Here is a 27,855-nt window from a genome sequence, read left to right on the forward strand (position 1 = left end):
TTTTCCAGGTTATAAGAATATCTTTATAATAAAAGCTCACAGATCATTTTTGTTTCAAGATAAGGCACATAGGGCCCAAAATATAACATTCTGGAATTTTCCATTCTGCAGTTCAACAGACACATCCCAGTTAATAAAGTTCAATGCAAAGTAAAAGTTGAAGATCTAGATCTCATGTTTTATATTTGGATACTTTCTTAACAATTGGTTTACTTTGTTTGATGGCATCGACTCTGTTGGATATTGTTCTTGATGCAAACCCGCCTTTCGATCAGCCTGCAAAAAAATTGTAACAAAGATATTAGAAAGATTGTTTTTCCAAAGCATTGAAGAGGTTTTCTCTGACTAGTAAACAAAAAGACAAAAATATATAGTATACCGTATCCGTACCCTAATTACCCCGCATATACTATATTGACAGCGCTAAAACAAAAAAGGGGAAATAATCAAAAAATAAAATATAATAAATATATAAAGGAAAAAATATAATAAATACATGGAGGATAATAACTCAGTGTCTAAAAAAAGTCACTAGCAAGTGTCCATAATATCTCCAAACATATATGACTCAATATTCAATTGAGCTATCACACTTTGGAAAAAAGTTCAGAAAAGCAGATCCATCTCCGAAGAAGAAAAAACCAGTGTGCGAAGGGTCTGACGGCCGGTGACACCCCTTATGGTAATTCACTCACCAGAACCCAAAGGGTTAACAGGCACTTCACTACGGCTGCAGAAGTAGTCCCACTAGTGTCCCTCCGGAAAATCGTCTTATCATAACACCATAGGTTCCTCTCTCTCGGGCTCCCTGCTCTCTCACCGATAAGAGTTCACTTAATTCTCATTCACAGCTCCAGATCCACATATAGAAAACAATAAAATATAGATTCCATAGTGCAACACAGCTTTATTCATTAAAAACACTCATGCGCTTAAAATCATACGTACACAATGTGCACAGCAAAATGTCACATTTGAAATGTCACTTGCAGCGATAACGAGGTGGTCTCACCGCAGTCCTGAGCGCGTTTGGTCGAATACTGCCTCAGCTTCCACGGCGGGTCCCGGGTAACCACTCCGAATAGCCTGCTCTGGTGACGTGGGTTCTTACCATAAGGGGTGTCACCGGCCGTCAGACCCTTCGCACACTGGTTTTTTCTTCTTCGGAGATGGATCTGCTTTTCTGAACTTTTTTCCAAAGTGTGATAGCTCAATTGAATATTGAGTCATATATGTTTGGAGATATTATGGACACTTGCTAGTGACTTTTTTTAGACACTGAGTTATTATCCTCCATGTATTTATTATATTTTTTCCTTTATATATTTATTATATTTTATTTTTTGATTATTTCCCCTTTTTTGTTTTAGCGCTGTCAATATAGTATATGCGGGGTAATTAGGGTACGGATACGGCATACTATATATTTTTGTGATTTTGTCCTTCTGTATGATAGCAGCTTGTTAGGGTGAGTTTTGACTTACTGCATAGGGCGCTGGGATCATTGGCTGGCACTTTCAATATTTTGTGTGCACATTCCAGTGATACTAGTACTAGTAAACAAAAAGGATTTACTTTGAACAGGAAAAAAAAAAAAAAAAAGTTCCCCTACTTTTTTGCATGAACAAGATTTGCCATTTTTCTTGGTATTCTAAGAGGGGCTACCTTCCCACAAAAAAACAAAAACAAATCCAGCCCCTGCATGCATGGCAAAATATGGTTGCACACATTTTTAGTTTACATTTATAATAGGAAATGGTTAGGTAACCATATACACAAATACAGGGTTAAGTCTTTAGACAGCAACTGTTCAAAACCATGTCAGCAATGGCATACCCCATATTTTGGTCTTGATGGGATTTGGTCATCTTATTTTAGTGTTAATGTTATTTAATAATAGCCTAACTGTGAATGTTTAAAGTAGAAATTCACCCTAACACTAAAATCCCTGCCTCTATAGACATCCATTATCGAACACTATCTAGCCTTGTAAAGAAGAAAATCGGTATACTACTTTTTTTTTAAGCCGATCCGACCCGATTTCACACTGAGCTGTTAGCTATGGCTTTGCTGTGGAGGTGGCTGCAGGAGGAGGCAGCCGACAACAGAAGACCCATAATAAGTCTATGGGTGACGTCACTCCCCATTTAATTCTCAGCCGTTGTAGACTGTGTCCGCGGTTGAGACGGATTGAATAAAAAAAAAAAAAAAAAAAGGTATGTATAGCAATTTCTTTACAGGGCTAGATAGGTTAGTGTTATTTTGTGGATGCCAGTAGATGCAGGGATTTTAGTGTTAAAGTGCAAGTCCACCCTAATGGTATCACCAGGCAACACCTGTAGTAACTAAGGATGAGCTCAGGCGTGTTCGCATGGACCACGTGCAGAGCCCGCCAGGAAGCCGGCACAGCGCTGCACTAATCACAGGCAGTGAGACATCGCCCGATCTCTGCAGCCACACATCGTGGCAATGTCTCACTGCCTGCGATTAGCGCAGCGCTGACTTCCTGGCAGGCTCTGCACGTGTTCCATGCGAACATGCCTGAGCTCATCCCTAGTAGTAACATTTACTTAAAATGTTCTGCTTGGTTGGCTTGAGTGAAAGTTATAGCGTGCACACACAACTATCATTAGAGAGACTTTTAGCGGGACTGCTATAGTATGGTGGGCAATCTGACACTAACTGACACTTTGTGGGAACCAGTGACACTAATACAGTGATCAGTGCTAAAAATGATGTAGTCACTGTACCAAGATGACACTAGCTGGGAAGGAGTTAAATGTGTGCCTAACTAGTGTTTGTGTGTACTATGGAGCTGCTTTTACTAAGGGATGTAATTTTATTGTAGGGAAAGGAAAACCAGCACATCCCGGTAGACAGGACAGAGCTCTGTTTTGTTTACATAGACAAAGCTCTGTCCAGTCTTCCTCCTTGCCAATCAGTAGGTGAACCCGCTGACTGGCTTGTGCTGCGACTAATCACTGCACAGCTGGCACGCCCCCCTAATGAGACACTTCAGTATTGTTTGAGTAGCATGAATAAAAAGAAGTTCAACTTAAATTTTACTACGACCCATAACAGGGAGTATATAGCATTTCTAGACGTAGAGGTCTATAGGGATAATGAGGGTAACCTAAGTAGTAACCTACACAGGAAACCCAAGACAGGCAGTAGTATCCTGCATGCAGAGCTTTCACCCCCAAATGTTGGTAAAGTCTATACCTTATAGCCAGTATCTACGGACAAGGCATAATTGTTCAGATGATGAAAATTTCAAACTACAGGCCCAACAACTTTATGATAGCCTCTCGTATACAAACCAGCAAGTTAAAAGCGGAATTCCTCCCCCCCTCCGGTGCCACAATTGGCACCTTACAGGGAGGAGGGGGGGTGCAGATTCCTGTATAATACAGGTATCTGCACCTACTTCCGGGAATAGACTCACCTTCCCGCAATTCCCCCTGTCCCCCCCCCCCGTGCTGTCTCTTGGAAATCACACAGGTCCCAGGAGATAGCGGGGACCACTTACGATGCGCAGCGCAACACACACATGCGCACTATGGAACCGGGAAGTGAAGCCACAACGCTTCGCTTCCCGATTCCCTCAATGAGAATGGCAGCGGCAGCAGCTGGGAGCCAAACGATTGCTCAGCTTCGGCATCGCTGGACCCTGGGACAGGTAAGTGTCCATTAAAAAGTCAGCAGCAGCAGTATTTGTAGCTGCTGGCTTTTAATAAAAAAATTAAAATAAAAATTAAGTGGACTCCCTCTTGAACAGCATTGTCAATGAATACTGGCACATGCTGTCCCTAGACTCCACACTCGGAAAAAATTTGTCCCGGACTGCCCCCTCTTCACATTTAAAAGAGGGCAACATCAATTAGAGATAAACTTATTACCAAATATAAAGAAGACGCCCGTAAAGATCCATGTATATATGAAAAAAGGGTACATATATTTGTGGTGCCTGCAATTATTGCCAACATAGGGTTTCTTTCAGTGTACATGTACACTGAAAGAAACTCTATCCTCCCTAAGGGCCAAACGTTTCGCCAACTGTAAAACCATTGGGGAGGTTTACATGCTACACTGCAACTGCAGTTGTTTTTATATTGGTAAGACTAAATTGGAATTCTGGAAACGTGCTTACATAAAAAGCAAATGAGCAACCCGGAATTGCCCCTAGGCAGACACACAAACAGTACATTGAGGTAATTTTTCGAAGATTAAATTCCTCATATTATTTCGTATCCATCCCAGCTCCAGAGGAGGGGCGTGGAACAAAATCTCCTCCAAATGGAGCTGCGCTGGATACACAGTCTCAAAGCTACTCTACCATCTGTTTCAAGTCCTTCTTGGAAGGTTTCTCCACTGGAGGAATGGCGAAATAAAATAAAAAATAATATATTTATCCTCAAATTATCTTCTCTGAGTATATAGCCGATCAATCCTTGTTAGTGGTTTTCTGCAACATCTCCCCATTACCTGCAATTCTGTATCATTACTATACTTGTTCCATTTTTGATCATTCAATATATGTACCAAAGGCGTTCCTGCCTTATGTATATATTCCTCTGTGAATGAATACTGTACATGTTTAATGTTTACCAGTGGTTATTTGTGTTCCCCTGAATCTGCTTGTTAGTTTGTGTTTTCAGGTTTGGGCACCAGGGTGCTATGGTAATATTTCCATAATGCTTGATTGAGTAACTGAAGTCTATTTAAATAATTTTCACATGGCAGTCAGACCCCTGGGGGCCCCTTGCTATTGTCCACCGGTGAAGCTCCTGCGTCGGTGGGCCATAAGCGCACAGTCGTTCCATCACGCATGCGCAGTTGGGACAGTGGCATGCGTGCTCGACTCAGGAAGCCTGCAGAGGACACATGCCTGATCTCCTCCTCCATCTCAGGCGCAGCTGATAATTATCGGCTGGGCCTGATATGGGAGAGGGAGGAATATATTAAAAACGCCTTTGTAGACATGGCTGACATCCATCTGAGGGTCTGGATGCCAGGACGTGTCTCCATGTGGCTGCTTCTTATATACCAAGGTATGATTTGCTATACATCTCAGCGATACTCTGATACCTGCTAATACTATTAGGTGTACCATCACCGCTGTCCTTACTGACATTGCTCTATTTGCCTCAATGTTAATGTTTAAAAGCACCATGCACATATAAGCCTAAAGTCTTTTGTCTTGGCCGCTAGCACTTACTCCCATGTAGGATAGAAAGAGATGGCTTTTATATATTATGTCTATATTACCTCAAGCCCAGCCATATGACTTAATTAGTAAGCTACTCACATAGACCATGCGTATAATAATCGTACCGTCTAACTATGTACATGTGTCTAGACACTTATTAAAAATTCTATGAGTCATATTCAACATGGAATATATATTATTCCCATCATGGGATTTTCAGTGAAACAGGGAGAGGGATTTGTGCTTGTGAACAGCAATCTAAGTCTGACCACAGATTTTCTATCGGCTTGAGGTCTAGGCTTTGACTAGGCCATTCCAACACATTTACATGTTTCCCCTTAAACCACTCAAGTGTTGCTTTAGCAGTGTGTTTGGGGTCATTGTCCTGCTGGAAGGTGAACCTCCGTCTTAGCCTCAAATCACACACAGAATGGTAAAGGTTTTGTTGAAGAATATCCCTGTATTTAGCACCATCCATCTTTTCCCTCAACTCGGACCAGTTTGCCAGTCCTGATTCTGCCACCATCACGTTTCACTGTGGGGATGGTGTTCTTTGGGTGATGTGTTGGGTTTGCGCCAGACAATAATAATAGATGCTTGACAACGCAGGTTTCCGTTACATCAGAGGGGGGTAGGGTCACCCTCACATCAGAGGGGGGCAGGGTCAGGTGACGGGTGGCCCCACCCTACTCATATAAGAAATGTCAGGCGCTGGGATCCCCGCAGTGTCTCCTCCGGTGGAGACAGACGATGGATGGATTCTCTGCGCTGGAGTGAGAGATCACCCATCGCTGGATCAGATCAACCATTGCTGGACGCCGGAGAGAGATGATCATCCGTTGCTGGATAGCAAGAGTGGATTACCACCGCTGGAATCTTTTTTTTCATTTTTAATAAAGGACTTTTTTTTAAAAAGTGTTTTTTTTTTTTTTAGTTTTTACACTTTATTTGTGAACTGGTAGGGGTACTTTTGTACCCCCTTACCATTTCAAACGGGGGGCCGGGAACTGGGGGTCCCCTTGTTAAAGGGGGCTTCCAGATTCTGATAAGCCCCCCACCCACAGACCCCCACAACCACTGACCAGGGTTGTGGGGATGAGGCCCTTGTCCCCATCAACATGGGGACATGGTGCTTTGAGGGGTTACAGACCCCCAAAAGCATCCTCCCAATGTTAAGGGCATGTGGCCTGGTATGGTTCAGGGGGGGGCGCTCTCTCGCCCCCCCTCTTTTCCTGCGGCCTTACCTGGTTGTGTGCTGGGATAAAGGGTCTGGTATGGATTTTTAGGGGGACCCCCCACGCCCTTTTTTATTTGGCATGGAGTTCCCCTTAAAATCCATACCAGACCTGATATTTAGGGAACCCCACGTCTTTTTTTATTAATATCCATACCAGACCTGAAGGGCCTGGTAATTGAATTTGGGGGAACCCCGCGCTTTTTTTTTTTTTTTTTTTTTTTTTTTTTTAAATCAATGACTGTTCTCTGTATTATGGGGAGCCGACAATTCATTATAGCCGCGAGTGATTTTAAATGACTTTTTCCTGCAGAAATTACACTTTGTGCAGGGACAGTTCTAAGCACGGGAAACATGCGCCCCTTTACAGACATACTATAGACACCCCCAAGGTACGAAATTTAAAGGAATTACACTTTTATTGTTTCACTTTAAGCATTATTAAAATCACTGCTCCCAAAAAAACGTCAGTTTTTAAAACTTTTTTTTGCATCGATTCATGGCCCCCGGGGCAGGACCCAGGTACCAAAACACTTTTTAGGACAATAACTTGCATATTAGCCTTTAAAATTGTCACTTTAGATTTCTCCCATAGACTTGTACAGGGTGTTTCCGCGGCTTTTCGAATTTGCCGCGAACACCCCAAATTGTTCACCGAACAGGCAATGTTTGAGGCGAACATGAGTTCGACTCGAACCTCATCCTATATATATATATTGCCAATCAGTGCCAATGAAAAATGCCTGCCAGTGCCACCAGTGATGCCTATCAGTACCGCATATCAGTGCCACCTCATCGGTGTCATATATATATATATATATATATATATATATATATATATATATATATATATATATATATATATATATATATATATATATATATATATATATATATATATATATGATGAGGTTCGAGTTGAACTCATGTTCGCCTCAAACATTGCCTGTTCGGTGAACAATTTGGGGTGTTCGCGGCAAATTCGAAAAGCCGCGGAAACACCCTGTACAAGTCTATATATACATACACACACACACCTACATAAGTGACCGTTTTTCAAGCATCATTATTGTCTGGAGCAAACAAAAAACACATGTTTTTGTTATACAATTTTGTAAATAAGTAAAAGTTTTCTCCTTCACTGATGGCCACTGATAAGGAGACACCGATGAGGTGGCACTGATATGCGGTACTGATAGGCATCACTGGTGGCACTGGCAGGCATTTTTCATTGGCACTGATTGGCAGCTGCCTTGGCATTAATTAGTATATCCCTGGTGGTCCAGTGTGGTGGCCATCTTTGGTGGTGCCGACGGCATCCTGTTGGTCCTGGACAGGTATCGGAGGGGGGGTCTGCGCTGATAACAATCAGCACAGACCGCCCCGTCAGGAGAGTAGCCGATTGGTTCTCCTCTACTTGCGTCTAAGACGCAAGTGAGGAAAAGCTGATCAACGGCTCTTCCTGTTTACATCTTGATCAGCAGTGATTGGACAAGGCTCATCACAGTTTGGAGTTGCGGTGTATCAGACACACGCAGAGACTTGGTATCCCGAGATCATCATATGACATCCAGTCAGGATATCGCAACCATTTTGCCGCCGTCATTTTTCTATATGGCGGGCGGCAAGTAGCTAATAACATGGCTAGCAGCGGGGAAAAAAAAGGACAAGCGTGCCCCATCTGCAGAGGATGCACCATGTCTGCGACCACCACTTTTCACTGTAGACACAGAGGCTGCTTGCTTGCTCCTTGTTGGCCTTTTGGACATGGAGATTTATTTATTTTTTTAAACTTGATTATAGAGTGTGAGGTGGAAATATGGTGCTTGGGTGAAATACTTTTGTGCTTGATGCACTATAAACTGTTTTATTATAGTTTTTTTTGTTTTTTTATAGTTTTTTGTTTTTTTACTGCTGCACAAAAATAAATGTTAAAGAAAAAAGGAACCACACACACACACACAGTGGTATGTCACTGCTGTACTGACGCAGAGATACTGCAAAAAAATAAATAAACACAAAACAACCACTTCCAGCCCACCAGATAGAAGGACATGCGCAAAGTGGCTTCATTATCCTGAACGGACATCATATGCAGGATAAGCCGCGGGGCGTGTCAGACTGACACACCGCATCTTCCAATCCCGGTACAGAGCCTCTGACGTAGGCTCTTTACCATGTGATCAGTTGTGTCTAATCACAGCATAAACAGGAAAAGCCATATATCGGCTTTTCTTACAGTCGCACAGACAGGCGTGAGTAGAAGAGAACTGATCGGCAGCTCTCCTGACAGGGCAGGGTCTGCGCTGATAATCAGTGCATTATCAGTTCAGACCCAGCGAGGATGCCCACCCAGGATCCCAATCAGTGCCCAAAAGGAATGGCACTCTGTGCTCATCAGTGATGTCTGCCAGTGCTGCCTAACAGTGCCCATCAGTGGTAGTATTTGGTATTTTTTTTTATTTGCAGCAGAAAAAAAAGCAGTGATCAAATACCACCAAGGGAAAGCGCTATTTATTGGGGGGGGGGGGGGGGATATAATTAGGGATGCACCAAAATTTCGGCCGCCAAAACATATTGGCCAAAAGAAAAAAAAAAAGCCAATAATTGAGCTGAAAGCTGAAAATGGGATGGGGCACTGGCCCCGCCCATCATATGGGTGTGTATAGCTCAGGAGAGCCGCCTCCGCCACCTGGTTGAATAGAGCGCCGGGAACATCACAGCTTTAATTTCAATAGCTGTGTTCCCCATCGCGCGCCGTCACATACAGCCCCTCCCCCTTGTCCGGGGAACTTTGATAGACAGATCACACTTCCCAGGATTGGACAGGTGATCTGTTTATCAAAGTTCCCCGGACAAGGGGGAGGAGCTGTAACAGTGCACGACGGGGAACACACAGCTATTGAAATTAAAGCTGTGATGTTCCCGGTGCTCTATTCAACCAGGTGGCTCTCCTCTCTCTTCCCTACACGGGGGACACACTGGCTGCACTTATCTCCTGTACCATGTCGTCAGTCTCTGGCCATCTCCTGTATAAAAATATATTTTTTTAAAATACGTTTTGGTATAGTTTTTCAGCCTAGTGTATTTTTCATTTTCGGCACAAAAAAAAAACCCATTTGGTGCACCCCTAAATATGATACATAAAAATTTTATTTGGGTACAATTGGCATGGGCAAGGTGCCCTGTATTGAAGTGGTTAATGAAAAAAACAATAATTGGTTGTACACACCAACACTTCAGTAGCACCACAAAACTGTTATTAACACTACAATATATAGACTACAGTGTCTGCACGCACAATCTCTCGCCCCATAACACATGGCTGCTGTTGGAAGCAGTCATGTAGTGTGGGGCGTAGACTTAGCCCCTGAGCCATGATGCTTTGATTGGCCAAAGCATACTGGTCAGGAGCATGATTTGGCCAATCAGCAGCCAAAGCACTGCAATCTTGCAGTGCAATATAGTGAACCTGGCAAACGTACCGCGAGTACCCCATTAGTTTGTTCAAGTAGCCCATTCATACTTATGCTGCAGGATATTTTTTATGTACAGTACATATTGTTAATGTGCCCCCCCCACACTTTACCTACGGCTTTGCACACACATCATTTAAAGCCCCAACTCCCTCTCTCCTCCCCATCACTGTATGTGGATCACAGGGAGGAATCGGGAGAGCCAGCTGGGTCACAGAGAGGATCTCCCGCTGTGACACAGCTTGGATCTAAAAAGCCGGCCCGCTGTTAAACAAAGTTCCACCTCCTGGACAAGTTCCTATGATAGACAGCACACAGATTCAATTTCCAAGCAGTGGACCAGTGCGCTTGTCTATCATAGGAGCCAGTCCAAGAGGCGGGACTTTGACAGCATCCAAAATTTTAGATCCAAGCTGTGTGATCTGGCCGGCTCTCTTCCCAACAGTTTCCTGGTTGATCGCTTCTGGAAGAGGCAGTGCAATCATTTTTTTACAAGGCATTTGGCTGGGTTCACACTGGTACTACATGACTGTCATCCTATTTTGCTCTGCGACTTGGGTCCTACTTCCATCCGACTTGAATGAACAAGATAAGATTTTGCTCATACTTTGAGACTGACTTTCCTTTGACCAATCAAAACTATCCCAGTGTGAGATAATCTCGTTTTACTGCTGCTGTAATCACGTCAGATGTTACAAGTTGGATGGTTAGGACAAGGATCCGACTTCAATGACATTCAATGGGTTGAAGTGGGACCAAAGTAGTGCAGGAACCTTTTTCAAAGTCAGACCAACTTGTGTCAGACCAGTTAAAATGGCTCTCATGGGGAATCATCGATTTACACACGCCATGTGACATGTGCTCTCAAAGAAAGAGCATATGTTGTACCAGTGTGAACCAAGCCTTAGAGTGGCCTCATGTCCCCAATTCAGTTAGGGATTTTGCAGCTGTGCAACTCTGCACATGCTCAGTTTTCAGCGATTTTCTATTAGGCGCATTTCCTATCTATCAAATCTGCGCAGCCCATGTGACTATGCAGTCACATGTGGGCATATACACAGCTCACTCCCTTCCTCTATGTCCATTAACCAGCTAAAAACAATGGAGGCAGGGTATTACAAGTGGATTGAAGGAGGCTTCACTTCGCTCCCTCTTATTCCAAGACATGAGCTAGAGGGGCATGAAAGTCTGACTGGCAGAAATCTGCCCACACCATGTTTTTGGAGGAAAAAGGATTTTTATAACAGCTTACCTGTAAAATCCTTTTCTTGGAGTACATCACGGGACACAGCACCATAGTAGATACTATGTGGGTTATAGTCCCCCGCCACACCCCAAGACATGACATACACATGTATTAGAAGAGGGGAGGGACCCGTGTCCCGTGATGTACTCCAAAAAAAAAAAAAAATTTTTTTATATATATATATATATATATATATATATATATATATATATATATATATATATATATATATATATATATATATATATATATATATATATATATATATATATATATATATATATATAAAAAATTTATATGATTTTACAGGTAAGCCATTATAAAAATCCTATTTTCTTTATCGTACATCACAGGACACAGCCATAGTAGTTACTATGCGGGATGTCCAAGGGCAATGCCAACTGAAGGGAGGGAGACACAAAAGTCAGGCACCATAAGACTAGAGGACTTATACTGCCACCTGCAGCACACAATGCCCAAAAGGCGATATCCTTATGCCTTTTTACATCCACCTGATAGAATTGGGTAAATATATTGACTGAAGACCAAGTTGCAGCCTTACAGATTTTAGCCATGGTAGCTTGGTGATGCAATGCCCACATGGAGTGTGCTTTGGATTTGAGAGGGTGGAATCCTCCTCTTCAAACCACAAGCTTGAACAAATACTTGCCAAATCAATTTAGAAATAGTAGATTTCAATGCCGCCTGTCCTTTACTAGGACCCTCAGGCAACAAACAAAACATCAGTTTTTAAGATCTGAGCAGTCGCCTTCAAAAAGTATACTTTGACTGCTCTCACCACATGAAAAGAATGTAGCGACATCCCTTACGTAAAACAGGGTTCTGAAAAACAAAACAAAAAAAAAGGGGTAGAACAATATCCTGGTTTAGATGAAAACCAGACGCTACCTTCGGTAGAATATTAGGATGAGGACGCAATACTACCTTATCCTTGTGAATAATTAAATATGGCTCTTTACAAGTGAGCAGCCAACTCCGATACCCTTCTTGCAGACGATATGGCTACCGGAAAAACAAATTTCCTTGTCAAAAGGACCAAGGGAATAAGCCGTATTGGCTTAAAAGGCTGCTTCTGTAATGCAGACAGAACTAAATTCAAGTCCCAAGGGTTCAGGGGTGACCTAACCGGAGGATTAATCCACGTTACCCCCTGAATAAAGCTACGAACCAAAGAATGCGAAGCAAGTGGTCATTGAAATAAATACCGAGGCTGGGACCGGGTTTTTGTTGGTACTCAAGGACAGCTTAATTTCCAACCCCATCTGCAGAAAGTCAAGACATACTTCCTTGGGTGTCTCCTGGTGTGAATCCAGGGGTTGACATATGCCTTCTAGACTGATTCTGGAGGCCGGCTTCCTTGCATTAATCAAGGCAGATACCACTGAACCTGACAGCACACGCTTCTTCAGAATGTGGGTCTCAATAGCCAAACCGTTAAATTTAGCGTTTGTAAGGTAGGATGGAATACCGGACCTTGCGAGAGAAGGTCTGGATGTGGCAGTAGGGTCCATGGGTCCCCTACCGCCATCCTTATGATCTCTGCATACCAAGATCTTTTAGGCCACAAGAATCGCCAACTTCCCTTCCTTCTTGGTCCTGCGAAGAAGACGTGGAAGTAATAGTATATGAGGGAATGCATAAGTCAGTGAGAGCCAATTCCACCAAGACATCTGTTCCGCATGCTAGATCCTTTGTTCGACACAAAGTTGTCGATTTTCTTGTAGAACCTGGACGCAAACAGATCTACGTCTGGGATCCCCCATCTTCAACATATTGCCAGGAAGATAATCGGGGTGAAGGGACCATTCTCCCGGGAATAACTGCTGGTGACTAAAGTAGTCTGCCTGCCAATTTTCGATTCCTGGAATGAAGACTGCCAATAGGCAAGGTACATTGTTTTCTGCCCAAGTTAGGATATGATTCACTTCTCTCTGGGCCGCACGACTTCCCGTGCACCCTCCGTGATTGATATAGGCCACTGCTGTGGCATTGTCAGATTGGATCCTGACAGGACAATTCCTTAACCCGAACGTCTAAGCCCTCAGGGCCAAGCGAGCTGCCCAAATCTCTACAATGTTGATGGGCAAGGTCATTTCTGATCTGGACCATTTCCCTTGGACAGTCTCCTCTTCCAGGACTGCTCCCCAACCTTAAAGGCTGGCATCTGTTACCACCTTCCAGGTAACTGGTAGGAAGGATCTTCCCTTCTGCAGAATCTTGGTTATCAACCACCAACTGAGGCTCCGGCACACCCTCAGACAGGCACATTGGGAAATCTAGAGCTTGGACCTTTTTGTTCCAAGCCGATGGGATACTGTTTTGCAGAAGTCTCAAATGAAACTGAGCATAACGGCCTTGAATGAAGCCTTCTTTCCCAACAACCTCATGCAAAGTCGAATAGAAGGATTCTTCCTTGCCTTGACCACCTGAAATCAGTTCACTTATGGCACTGATCTTTGCCGGAGGCAAATAAACCTATTTCTGGGCTTTATCTATGATCAGACCCAAGTATTCTAATCTCCTTGCTGGTTTTAAGGAAGATCTAGGTATTCCAGGTAGTTGAATGTGGTGACGATACGTCGGTCTAAGCGGCCTACAGGTCTAAGCGGTTTTTTAAGAGCAGATCGTCTAGGTAAGCTATAATCGTTATACCCAAGGCCCTTAATCTGGCTAGAGGAGGGGCCAGGATCTTTGTAAACAAACACTCAAGGTGCTGGAAACTTAAATATTTCTGGGGAGCGTGAAAAATAGGCACATGGGGAGGTATGCATCCTTGATGTCAATTGACGCCAGAAATTCTCCACCTTGTAGGATGGAGACTACTGATGGGATTGACTCCATGTTAAAAGAGCAGATATTCAGAAACCGGGTTAGATCTTTGAGATCTAGAATGAGTCTGCCATCTCCATTTGGTTTTGGTACCGTGAAAAGGTTTGAATAAAACCCCAATCCCTGCTCTTCTATGGGAACCAGCAATATCACCTTTTGAGACAAGAGATGGTCCAATGCTTGAAAGAGACTTCTTTCTCTCTGGATCCTTGGGAACGTTTGATCGGAGAAAACCAGGAGACGGGGACTCTCTGAATTCTAGTTTGTACCCTAGAGATATTGAGGAAGCCACTCATTTGTCTTGATACTCTTCCAGCCAGACCCTTGAGAACTGCAGTGAGCGGGGGCGTCCCTTCATATGGAGGCTTTACTATGGTTTTGTAGATTTCCTTCCCCAGGACATTTGTCCATGGGGTTGACCCTGAGGTTCACCTCTTGAGCTTGACGGTGGAGGCCATCGTGACTGCCTGGAGGCGGATGCCCCTGGCACTGGAGGGGAAAGCTCGTCTAAATAAAATATGCTTACTCCTTTTCCTAACTGACAAAAGTGTACTTTTTCCATTAGAAATTATTTGTTTTTATCCGGATCATCCCTAAACAGCTGTTGACTCTGAAAAGGAAAACTAGCCAGGAGCTTTGTGCATGGCGCTTCGGCTGACCAATTTTTCAATCAGTTTTCTCACTCATATGCACCAGCGTAAGACGCGAGGCCTGAAGAATAATATCTCTCATGGCGTCTATTACAAAACATAATGGCACTGGTAGTTCGGCCAAATCCTGGGCCTGCTGATCAGGAATAACCTTGAGCACCTGTTTAAACTGGTCTCTCAAGGATTGACATACACTAATTGCTGCCAGCACAGGCAGTCCATAAACCTGCCAGGGAAAAAGTGTTTTAACCACTTAACGACCGCCGCATGCCATTGTACGTCATCACAATGGCATGTACAGGCACAAGCACATACATGTACGTGCTTGCCTTCCAGCGGGTGGGGGGTCCGATCGGACCCCCTCCCGCTGGATGCGGTGGTCCGTTTCGCTTCAGGAGCGATCCGGGATGAGGGGATGGCCGTTGGTTTCTGGCCATCCCCTCTCGATCGCTCCTGGTGAATTAAAAGCTTCCTCCCACTGTGTATTGTATACACAGGCAGGGAGGAAGTGATGTCATTCTCCTCGGGGCGGTCTTTTTGACCGGACTACGAGGAGAAGACTAAAAGTAAGTACACCAAACACTACACTGACACTAACACACAGGCACACAAACCCCCCCCCCCCAGTCAGTGTCACTGATTGCAGTGATCATTTATTTTACTGATCACTGCAGTGTCAGTTGTAAAAGTAAAAAGTGTCAGGGCAGTTAGTGTTGGGGGGTGGTAGGGGGCTACCCTGGACCTAATAAAGATTTAACCCCCTGATTGCCCTTAGAGTTAACCCTTTCACCCCCTTTTGCCAGTGTCACTAAGCAATCGTTTTTCTGATCGCTGCATTAGTGTAACTGGTGCCGCTAAGTAGCTAGTTATTTTTTTAGGTTCACCGCCAGGTTTTTATAGCGCTAGGTACCCCCATATACTACCCAATAATGGTTTTAACCTCCTGATTGCCCCTAGTTAACCCTTTCACCAGCGATCACCGTATAAGTGTCACTGGTGACGCTGGTTAGCCAGTTGGTTATTTAGGTTCCCCCTCAGGTTTTTATATAGCGCCAGGGACCCCCATATACTACCTAATAAAAATTTGAACCCCCTGATTGCCCCTAGTTAACCCTTTCACCAGTGATCACCGTATAAGTGTTACAGGTGACTGGTTAGTTTGCTTTTTATAGCATCAGGGCACCCACCATTTATTACCCAATAAAGGTTTAACCCCCTGATCACACGGCGGGTGATATCAATTAGGTTTTAGGGTCAGGGTCTGAGTCGCCCCAGGCAGCGCTAGGCTAGTGCCAGTACCGCTAACACCCACGCGCAAAGCATACACCTTCCGTAGTGGTATAGAATCTGAACAGATCAATATCTGATCAGATTTATACTAGCATCCCCAGCAGTTTAGGGTTCCAAAAAAACGTATTGTTAGCGGGATCAGCCCAGATGCCTGCTAGCACCTGCGCTTTGCCCCTCCGCCCAGCCCACCCAAGTGCAGTATCGATCGATCGCTGTCACTTACAAAACACTAAACACATGACTGCAGCGTTCGCAGAGTCAGGCCTGATCCCTGCGATCGCTAACAGTTTTTTTTGGTAGCGTTTTATATTTAAATCCGGAAGGCAGTGCTTGGTTTTCGGGGTCCCGTACGTAACTAGGCTCCCAAAAAGTCCCCCACATGTGGTATCCCCGTACTCGGGAGAAGCAGCAGAATTTATTTTGGGGTGTAATTTGACTTATGCCCATAGCATGTGTGAGCAATATATCATTTAGTGACAACTTAAAAAAAAATTGTAATATTCCTGCAACTTGTGGCAAAATATAAAATATTTCATGGACTCAACATGCCTCTCAGTAAATAGCTTGGGGTGTCTACTTTCCAAAATGGGCTGATTTGGGGGGGGGGGGGTTGTGTTATTTTGGCATTTTATGGCCTTCGAAACTGTGATAGGTAGTGAGGAGTGAAATCAAAAAATTTGCACCCTTAGAAATCCTGAAGGCAGTGATTGGATTTCGGGGTGCCGTACGTGGCTAGACTCCCAAAAAGTCCCACATATGTGGTATCCCCGTACTCAGGAGAAGCAGCAGAATATATTTTGGGGTGCAATTCCACATATAACAACTATGGCATGTGTGAGCAATATATCATTTAATGACAACTTTTTGTAAACTTTTTTTTTTTTTTTATTATTATTTTTTTTTGTCATTATTCAATCACTTGGGACAAAAAAAAAAAAAAATACAGTGGGCTCAACATGCCCCTCAGCAATTTCCTTGGGGTGTCTACTTTCCAAAATGGGGTCATTTTGGGGGGGGGGGGGGGGGGTAGGGTGTACTGCCCTGCCATTTTAGCACCTCAAGAAATGAGGCAGGCAGTCATAAATTAAAAGCTGTGTAAATTCCAGAAAATGTACTCTAGTTTGTAGACGCTATAACTTTTGCGCAAACCAATAAATATACGCTTATTGAGATTTTTTTTTACTAAAGACATGTGGCTGAATAAATTTTGCCCTAAATGTATGACTAAAATTGAGTTTATTCGATTTTTCTTATAACAAAAAGTAGAAAATATATCTTTTTTTTCTCAAAATTTTCGGTCTTTTTCCATTTATATCGCAAAAAATTAAAATCGCAGAGGCAATCAAATACCATCAAAAGAAAGCTCTATTTGTGGGAAGAAAAGGACGCAAATTTCGTTTGGGTACAACATTGCATGACCGCGCAATTACCAGTTAAAGCGGTGCAAAATTGTAAAAAGACCTCTGGTCCTTTTAATGGCCAAAAATTGGTCCGGGGCTAAAGTGGTTAATAGGAATTCCAACTTCTTATCCATTGGATCCTTAAGCATTGTCTACTGCACAGTTCAAACTTTTATTCAAAGCGGATATAGCAGCGTCAATTGCTGGCATCTCCCATTTTAAAATAAACATTTCCTCCATAGGATAAAGTGTTGCAAACTTTTTAGGAGGGAAAAAATAAAAAATAAAAGAGGAAAAGCTCATCTGGGTGATCCCACTCAGAATACATACGTTTTTCCAGCAACAAATGGACAGGAAAGGCATGCACAGCTTGGGGAGGCTTTAGCGAACCCAAACAAGAAGTGGGCTTATCAACCGACTCAGTTAAGGGTAACAAATGTGGAGCGGACCAATTCAGGAAGAGATTGTACCAACAATCTGTCAGATTGTGAAGCTAATCCCTCCGCATCAGAGACCCCCCTTAGAAGAGGAGTCATCAGCCTCTTCACTATCCCCCCCCCCCCCCCCGAGAAAAATTAATCTTCTCCCAGCCCCCAGTTCTGGGTAATGGTAGGGGATCTGTCATGCTTTGTACCACTCTGGGAAGCGATTAAAGACGCTAACCTTTGCTCCAATCCTAATATGGTTGAGGGAAAAAACTAACAGGGGCTACAATGTAGGAAAAAGTTGCAACATATGACGCCCTGATGGCTCACTGACCAGTCACCTCAGATCTCTCAGGGGAAGGATGCCATTGTAGAGATGAGTTTAGGCTTTTTTGAACTTAGAGTCCCTCTTGAACGCTTTTTTTTTTTTAAACTCCCCTTCTGACTATAGTACCTCTGCATTTGTGCATCGTGCTACCGAAAGGGAGGAGATATAGATATAGACACACATACATACACACACACACACACACACACACGTGTAACATGTACACAACATGACCAACTCCCACAAAGACCGATAGAAAAAAATAATGTTAGCGCAACAAGGAAGATATCATGATTAATTAGGAACTTTTTCTTGGTGTATGAGTTGTGTGCGGTATCATTATCTAGGCAATCCTTACTTCGAAAAGTTTTTAAAATAATTGTTTGATTGCGTTTTTTCCATTTTTAATCAATTTATAAATGAAAAACATTTTTAAAAATGTAAACATTGTGTCTCGGTGCCCAAGTACCAATTCTCTATCATTAAACCAACCCCCCCCCCCCCCCCCAACATCATGCCGGCTTTATTCTACATCTCTAAACCTGTAGCCGGGCCTTTTATAGGTACATTATGGAACAAATAAAAAAAAAAAAAAAAGAAAGCAAAGCAATATATTAAAACCACACATTTCTTTATTAGACAAAAATAAAATCATGCATCATGGCTAATCCAGCAACATTCTGTAATCCTTGAACTAATGAACTGCAATACAATATACCACTATTTGCTCCACATGTTACACTGATTATAGAAGACTTGTTTCAGAGTGGGCAGTGTTCATATGGAGAGATCCAACGAGTTTCGTACACTTCTCTTCAGGGAGACCTATAGTTAACTAAATAGCGCAAGGTCAACACAGAGCATTAGGCATGTAGATTAAAACGTATGAACTCACATAACCCACACTGGAACCCGTTACATAGTAGATGAGGTTGAAAAGAGACAAGTCCAACCTGTATGTGATTATGTCAGTATTACATTGTATATCCCTGTATGTTGAGATCTTTCAGGTGCTTATCTAATAGTTTTTTGAAACCATCGATGCCCCCCCCCCCCCCCACACTGAAAAGCATGCGGAAGGGAATTTCACATCCTTGCCGCTCTTACAGTAAAGGAATCCTCTATGCAGTTTAAGGTTAAACCTCTTAACTTCTAATTTTAGTGAGTGGCCACATGTCTTATTAACCACTTCTCGCCTGTCAGCCATCATAAGACGTTCTTGACTTTGTGCAGCTACAGGCATCATTCAGATATCGGCTTTTTCAGCCGGCGATTATCTACACCATAAGAATGATCATAGCGGCTGTTCCACTGCTTGATCATTCCTCTGGTGCCTCTACCGACTCACTGCTTTCATCGGTGAGTTGGAGAACGGATCTGCCGACCCCAGATGTTTACTATAGAGATTTCCGGTGGACCAGATGGTCTTACTGACCCCGTATCTCACTGTAAAGAGGACCGATCATGCCATATTCCTATTACAAGAGATGTTTATATTCCTGGTAATAGGAATAAAGAGATAAAAAATAAATAAAGAGCCCCTGTCCCCGTGTGCTTGCACGCAGAAGCGAAACGCATACATAAGTTGTATGAAAACTATGTTTAAAGAGGAAGTAAACCCTAATGGGTTTACTTCCTCTTTCATTCCCTGCAAAGGTAAAGCATAATGGACTACTATGCATCGCATAGTAGTCCATTATATGTCACTTACCTGACACAGGAGACAGCGAAGTCACCACTGTCCCCTGTAGTCCGGCGCATCCATCTTCTCGTGGGTCTCGCTGCTCCACCGCTGTCATTCGGCGAAGCCGTGATGACGTCACTCCCGCGCATGTGCATGGGAGCCGCCACTCGTGGCATATCGCCGTTAATGGGGTGCCCGTCTTTCGGCAAATATCTCCTAAACCGTGTAGGTTTAGGAGATATTTCTTGGACCTACAGGTAAGCCTTAATCTAGGCTTACCTCTAAATCAAAGTTGGTTGTAAGGGTTTACATTAGAGTGAGAGCAATAATTCTAGCCCTAGACCTCCTCTAACTCAAAACATGTAACCAGAAAAAAATAAAAAAAAAAAATGTAAAACCTCGCCTATGGGGATTTTTAAGTACCGAAGTTTGGCACCATTCCACAAGCGTGTGCAATTTTGAAGCACGACATGTTAGGTACCCATCTACTCGGCTTAACTTCATCTTTCATATTATGCAAAAAAATAAAAATAAAAAATATTTTGTTTGAAAATTGCAACGACCGCCATTGTATTCTAGGTCTTTTTTTTTTTTTTTTGGAAATATAATGTTTGGGGATTCTATGTAATATTCTAGCAAAAAAAAAAAAAAAAAAAAAAAAAAAAAAGATGATTTTGACATGTAGGAGAGAAATGTCAGAATTGGCCTGGGTGGCAAGTGGTTAAACACCCTCAGCGAAAAAGTTTTGTCCTTATTGTGGGGTCACCAGTATGGTATTTGTAAATTGAAATCATATCCCCTTCTCAAGAGTCTCTTATCCAGAGAGAATAAGGTCAGTGCTTGCAACCTTTCTTCGGAACTAATTATCCTCCAGACCCTTTATTATCTTAGTTGCCCTTCTTTGTACTCACTCCATTTCCAGCACATCCTTCCTGAGGACTGGTGCCCAGAACTGGACAGCATACTCCAGGTGCGGCCAGACCAGAGTCTTGTAGAGTAAGAGAATTATTGCTTTATTACTGGAGTGAATCCCCCTTTTAAATGTATGCCAATATTTACTTTGCTTTGTTGGCAGCAGCTTGGCATTGCATGCCATTGCAGAGCCTATCTACTAGGACCAGGTCCATATTTTTGCCACTTAAAATGTATTTTACGTTTTTCTACATTAAACCTCATTTGCCATGTAGTTGCGCCCCCCCCCCCCCCCCCATTAATTTGTTCACATCTTCTTCCAAGGTTTCCACATCCTTGCAGAGAAGTTATTGCCCTGCTTAGCTTGGTCCGCAAATACAGAAATTGAGCCGTTTACCCCATTCTCCAGGTCGTTTATGAATAAATTAAACAGGATTGGTCCCAGCACAGAACCCTGGAGGACCCCACTTTCCACCCCTGACCATTCTGAGTATTCCCCATTTATCACCACCCTCTGAACTCGCCCTTGTAGCCAGTTTTCAATCCATGTACTCACTCTATGGTCCATGCCAACAGACCTTACTTTGTATAGTAAACGTTTATAGGAAACTGAGTCAAATGCTTTTGCAAAATGATACACCACGTCTACGGGCCTCCTCATAGAAGGTTAATAGATTGGTTTGGCAAGAACTAATCCGTGCCGATTACTGCTGATATCGTTCTCATTACTAAAATCTTGTATATAGTCCCTAATCATCCCTTCCAAAAGCCTGCATACTATTGATGTTAGGCTAACTGGTCTGTAATTCACAGGGGTGTATTTTGACCCTTTGTTAAATATTGGTGCTACATTGGCTTTTCTCCAATCAGCTGGTACCATTCGTCAGTAAACATTAGGAACAATGGTCTGGCAGTTACTTGACCAATTTCCCCAAGTTCAAGCCATCCAGTCCCAGCGATTTATTAAAGTTACGTTTCCCAAGTCTAATTCCAATTCTGTCCCCCGTTAGCCATGAGGATGCTTCCTGTGATGTGTCATGAAGACAAACACTGCAGTTTTGGTTACTGAATCCCTCAGCCTTATATCTTTTTTTTTAAAGGCCTTCTTTGCTTTTATATACATTTTTACATTAGCCATCCAGGACTTTTGTTCGCTCTTTTAAATGGGATGCACTGGCTAATGCCCTTAAAGAAAACCCATCTCTCCTCCGTGTTCTTGGTTTCTAAGATTTTAGCCCAATTTATATCTTCTAGCAAGGTTAGCCGTTTCCTAAATTGCCCCGTATTTCCACATCTGTGATCGGGTTTGTATTGTTGATTATCAGTAGAGCTATTAACGCCATTTTTCTAGTTGGTGCGTCTAACATCTGACCCATGAAATTGTCATTTAGGAACTGGCAAGCCTTAAGATGAATGCGTGGTTCCCTCCTCCCAGTCTAATGTCTGGATAATTAAAATTCAACTAAACCATGGTACCTGCGTGACAGTCACAAGAGTTACCAATATTGCCACCAGTTGGACTCAAATTATTCTGCAGTCCATCAGCATCTCAGGGGTAACCATAAATAAAAGGGGAGGAAATAGTGTTACATTGTACTGCAATTCATTCATTGACTACAAACTGCTGCTGGATTAGCCATAATGTATAGTTTTATTATTGTTGTCCAAATAAAATTTCAATATATTTCTTTAATATTTCTGTTATTACAATTACAATAAAATTCCCAACCCCATGTATAGATAGACATTATTAAGATTTCTTCAGAATGTTGGCACACTTAGGCATGTAGCAATCTTCTGAATTATTATAGGAGTTTATTCTGAGTGCATACCAGAGGAATAGAAGTGAGCGATTGGCCTGGATGCAGAGCCATGACTTTCACAAAATACACAGCCCCAGACTTCATTTTGTGAATGGCCAGGAGAACAGAGAGCCGGAATCATAATAGAATTGAAGTCCCTGAGAACTTACATCATAGCCTGCTGGAAGTATAGCGAGGGGTGGACTTCGTCTTGCATGTAAAACAGAATTACAGTATGTAGAATAAAGCCAGCATGACAGAAAAAAGGTTACTTTTGTGGAAACTGAATTTAGAATTGCTTTAAGTCCCCTGTTAGGCTTTAATCACTTCAGCCCCGTACGGTTTTACCCACTTCCTGACCGGGCCATTTTTTTTTACGAAACGGCACTGCGTTGCATTAACCGACGATTGTGCGACGCTGTACCCAAACAAAATTGACATCCTTTTTTTCCCCCCACAAATAGAGCTTTCTTTTGGTGGCATTTGATCACCTCTGTGTTTTTTTGTGCTATAAACAAAAGAGCAACAATTAAAAACAAAACAAAAACAAACACACAATCTTTTACTTTTTGCTATAATAAATCTCTCAATTTTTTCCCCCTCAGTTTAGGCCGAGAGGGAGAGGGAGAGGGAGAGGGGAGAGAATTGCTTCTGGTTAGATTCACCCTCTTTTTGCCCTGGTGACCATTCTCACTGGAACAGAAAGGGAGAGGAAACCTCATTTTTAGGGTCAGTTCCCACTGCTGCATGGTGTGAGATTGCATGCGATTTGCACCACACTGCAGATAACATGTGATGCGATTTCAGCCACAGATAGTATTTGCATCGCATTTGGACCAAACTCACACAGGACCCTTTTTTGGTCCGCACCAGAATCAGATGGATCTGCGATCTGAAAACTGATTTAGGGGTGTCATTAACTTTTAATTGACACTCCCAGCAGCTCGCATAGGACAGTTTGAACTGCCGCCAGGAGACATGCGATGCAGGAACCCGCAGTGGATTCGCAGGGTTCCCACATCGCAGCAGTGTGAACCAGCCCTTACTGCTAACAGAATAGGATATAAGGGTAGATTCCAGGGTATAAGGGTATTCCAATAGGGAGAGTGAAAACTCTAAATAGGGGAACTTCTCTCACTCGCTGTACCATTAGGACAGGAAGCAAAGTCAAATCTTCCCAATGGGACAGACAAGGAAAAAAAAAAAAAAAAGGGATGTCAACCTTTTTTATGCAAAACAAAAAAACAATTGCCTATAAAATAGATTCTGCAAGGTATGTTGGGACATGTAGTTCACAAGCAATTTCAGCTTACTAAAATAAAATAGGAACCCTTGGACAAGGCTGACTTTAGGAACAAAAAGGTAAAGACAAAAAAATAAAAAAAATAAAAAATAAAAACACACACATTTCTCTTGGAAAGTTAAAAACATACATGTGGGGGGTGTACTGTACCTGTGCTTTTGCCACACATTTATAAAAAACCTTGATTTCATTAGAACAGACGCTGTCATTGAAAGCATTTTCTTTCCAGCATGCCATCAACACTGACATCTCTCTTAGACAGGAAGCATCTGTGTGAGAGAAAAGAAAATTAAATCAGATTGCACGCTTCTCTACCTACATTCTCATAGCTGTCTATCTGCAGTGTGAGATGTAAGGCACTGTGCCTCTGACTGCTGGTATCAGAAGACTGCGAGAGATTTGCTAATGCCACTAATGTACGGCTCACATATGAGGAAGCAGAACTCTGCCTCTACCAAGACAGCCGACAGACAGTGCAGAACAAGGCATAGAGTGTAACAGGGAAGAGTTGGCTGCAGAAACCCTAATTGTTTGCCCTCTGTTGGCTAGTTTTAGGCCCAGTTCCCGGAGTATAATACCTCTTTAAATTATAGCTAAAACATTCTTTTCTAGTTCTGAGGAGAGTGGCAGGGGTTAGAATCTAACCAGATCTTTAATGCTGCGTCTCTGCTGGGGAGAAGCACCCAATTTGTCCTGGTGACCAATAACAGTGGGACAAAAAGTGATGGCAATTCAAAGTTTATAGCTACCACCAGAACAAGTGGCAAGGGGGAATCCCCCCATGGGAGCACCTACTCCAGTGATAACAGTAAGATTACCACTCAATCTCCGTTTTGTCTTCACGGCAAGGAGTGAAAGTGGCTGGAAAGCGTAAATATTTTTTTACTGTAATGAATTCCTTGCATCATGGTATAAAGTGTTTAGGGAGCACCATCCCACCCAACACCTCCCCTTTTACTTACCTGAGCCCTCAATCCAGTGCTGTGCCATTGGCTCCGGTTGCGGTCAATCAAAGCCAGTGACAAAAGGAGTGGGGGCAGGGCTGAGTCCCACTTTGTCAACAAAAGAAGACAGAAAGACTGGGGAGTGAACCGGCATGTCCCTATAACAAGCAGAATCTTTGGGGCACGAGGGGGAGGGGCACTCAATTGCAGAGTAAAACCCATGTGCATATGCAGACCCCACGTTGTGTCTACAGATTGGGGTTCTAGGGCAGATGTGGTTGTATACCAGGGGATGTAGGACAAATGGGGGCTGTATACACGGACCAGGGGGTGTAGGGCAGATTTGGGGGGGGGGGGGAGATGTATACACGGACCATGGGGTGTAGGGCAGATTTGGGGGGGGGGGGGGAGATGTATACACGGACCATGGGGTGTAGGGCAGATTGAGGGGGGGGGGTGTATACACGGACCAGGGGGTGTATACTAGAGGTCGACCGATATTTGCCGTTTTTTAATTAATCTGCATATTGTGCTGATAAAAAGGCCGATTTAGCACAGGGGGACTTGGAAATGACTTCTTTAATAGAAGTCAGTGTAAGTTGCCTGAGTCGTCATAAAAACTTCTTCCTCCTCTCTGGGCAGGCTGCCAAGAAAAGAACAGAAAGATACAATGTTTACACTTGAATGAATGAAGTCATCTCTGTGTGTAGAAGTTCTCAGTTTAACCATTTAAAGACAATCTTTTCTGACACTTGTTGCTTACAAGTAAAAATCCTGTATTTTCTGCCAGAAAATCACTTAGACCCCCCAAAAATGATATATATATTTTTTTAGCAGAGATCCTAGGGAATAAAATAGCGGTTGTTGCAATATTTTATGTCACACGGCATTTGCACAGAGGTCTTTCAAATGCATTTTTTGGGGAAAAAAATACACTATTTAAAAAAAAAAAAAAAATTTAAAACAGGAAAAGTTAGCCCATTTTTTTTTCGTCCAAAAGTTTTGACTACCTGTTTTTATTTAATATATAGTTTTTTTTTTTTTTTATCTAAATCATACATACAAGTAAACTGATTGGAGGTTTGTTTTGTTTAATAAATGTTTAAATGTAAGAAATTTTCTGTATCACTTATGAAGGCTGCTTTCACACTGGAGCGGGCAGGTGTTGATGGTAAAACGCTGCAGGTTTTAGCGGCTCTTTACCATCACTTTAGCAGCGCTATTTGGCTGCTAGTGGGGCACATAAAACCCAGCTAGCGGCCGAGGAAGAGGTTAAATGTGCCCGTGAAGCACCGCTGCCAAATCGCATTGCATGCGCTTCAGCAGTGGTGCCCATTCATATCAGTGGGCAGGAGCGGTATACACCACTCCAAACGTGCTGCTTGCAGGACTTTTTTTTTTAAGATCCTGCCAGCGCATCGCCTTAGTGCCCGTTCACATTACCGCGACTTGTCAGGCGACTTAGTCACCTGACAAGTCGCGCTCCGTTCTGTACTATGGAACCGTTCTAATAGGAGCGACTCAAGTCGCTCCGACTTAGAAAAAAGTTCCTGTACTATTTTTGGGGCGACTTCAGGCGATTTGCATTGACTTCTATACAGTCGTCGTTTTGCAAGTCGCTGCTGAACTCGTGTGCAGGTCACGTCTGAGTCGCCCCTGTGTGAACGGGCACTCAGTGTGAAAGCACTCTGTCTTTCACACAGACTGCAGGGGAGCCGTTTTGCAGGCACTTTACAGGCACTATTTTTAGCCCAAAAGCGCCTGAAAAATGTCCCAGTGGGAAAGGTGTGTTAGATTTTATGAGATCAAGGGGGATTAAAAAAATAAATAAATAAATAGGCATCATATATCGGCCGCCATGATTTCTAAATATGGGCATCGGCCAGAGAAAAACCCATATCGGTCGACCTCTAGTGTATACACGGACCAGGGGGTGTAGGGCAGATGGGGGGGGGGAGATGTATACACGGACCAGGCGGTGTAGGGCAAATTGGGGGGGGGGACATGTATGCACAGACACGGGGGTGCAAGGCAGCCCTCGGGTCTGCACACAGACAGGGGGTGCAGGGCAGCCCTCGGGTCTGCACACAGACAGGGGGTGCAGGGCAGCCCTCGGGTCTGCACACAGACAGGGGGTGCAGGGCAGCCCTCGGGTCTGCACACAGACAGGGGGTGCAGGGCAGCCCTCGGGTCTGCACACAGACAGGGGGTGCAGGGCAGCCCTCGGGTCTGCACACAGACAGGGGGTGCAGGGCAGCCCTCGGGTCTGCACACAGACAGGGGGTGCAGGGCAGCCCTCGGGTCTGCACACAGACAGGGGGTGCAGTGCAGCCCTCGGGTCTGCACACAGACAGGGGTGCAGGGCAGCCCTCGGGTCTACACACAGACAGGGGGTGCAGGGCAGCCCTCGGGTCTACACACAGACAGGGGGTGCAGGGCAGCCCTCGGGTCTACACACAGACAGGGGGTGCAGGGCAGCCCTCGGGTCTACACACAGACAGGGGGTGCAGGGCAGCCCTCGGGTCTACACACAGACAAGGGGTGCAGGGCAGCCCTCGGGTCTACACACAGACAAGGGGTGCAGGGCAGACCTCGGGTTTATACACAGACAGAGGGGGAGGGGGTTTAGGGCAGACCTCGGGTCTATACATAGTGTAGTCTCCGGCCCATGTCACACAGCGGCCCGCCTCTTACCCGCGAGCTTCGTCTTCCGGTTGGACACCTGATCACTAAGCACCAGCGGTTGTTTGGGCCTCAGGACCGGCTTCCCGAATCGCCGGCTCAGCAGTTTGGCCACCTTGGCCTGCAATAAACCCACCTCAGCCGCCATGACAGTCAAGGACACCGCTGAGGATTGTGGGAGGTGAAACCTACATAACGCCGAGTCCCGCCCACTAACTCCTTGTCGTCTTGTTTGATGGGGTTTGGCTGCGGAGTGGAGCTCCACGTTTGACAGGAAGCATGTGGCCTCCACTCCACTTTTTTTTTTTTTTTTTTTTATTCTTTATTATTATTGAACTTTATTGTTACAAACAATGAATGGCTGGCGCTGGAGCTCCACTATCCACAGGACAGCCTCTGTTTCGTCACATTCGACGACCC

At 43.8% G+C, this 27,855-nt stretch overlaps 1 protein-coding gene across 1 annotated transcript; it reads right to left on the reverse strand.

Moving 5' to 3' along the window:
* CHCHD1 (coiled-coil-helix-coiled-coil-helix domain containing 1) lies at positions 1-27,654 on the reverse strand. Its single transcript, XM_077454540.1, has 3 exons — positions 27,448-27,654; positions 23,960-24,078; positions 1-276 (listed from the first exon to the last, which is right to left on the reverse strand). Exons 1-3 carry the CDS (start codon positions 27,581-27,583, stop codon positions 166-168), a joined length of 366 nt encoding a protein of 121 aa, XP_077310666.1. The 5' UTR covers positions 27,584-27,654; the 3' UTR covers positions 1-165.
* Positions 27,655-27,855: the final 201 nt, after the last annotated feature.

Source organism: Lithobates pipiens, unplaced genomic scaffold (assembly GCF_037356315.1).
Source record: "Lithobates pipiens isolate NorthernLeopardFrog02 unplaced genomic scaffold, aLitPip1_a1.2 Scaffold_25, whole genome shotgun sequence".
In the NCBI taxonomy this organism is placed as follows: Eukaryota; Metazoa; Chordata; class Amphibia; order Anura; family Ranidae; genus Lithobates; species Lithobates pipiens.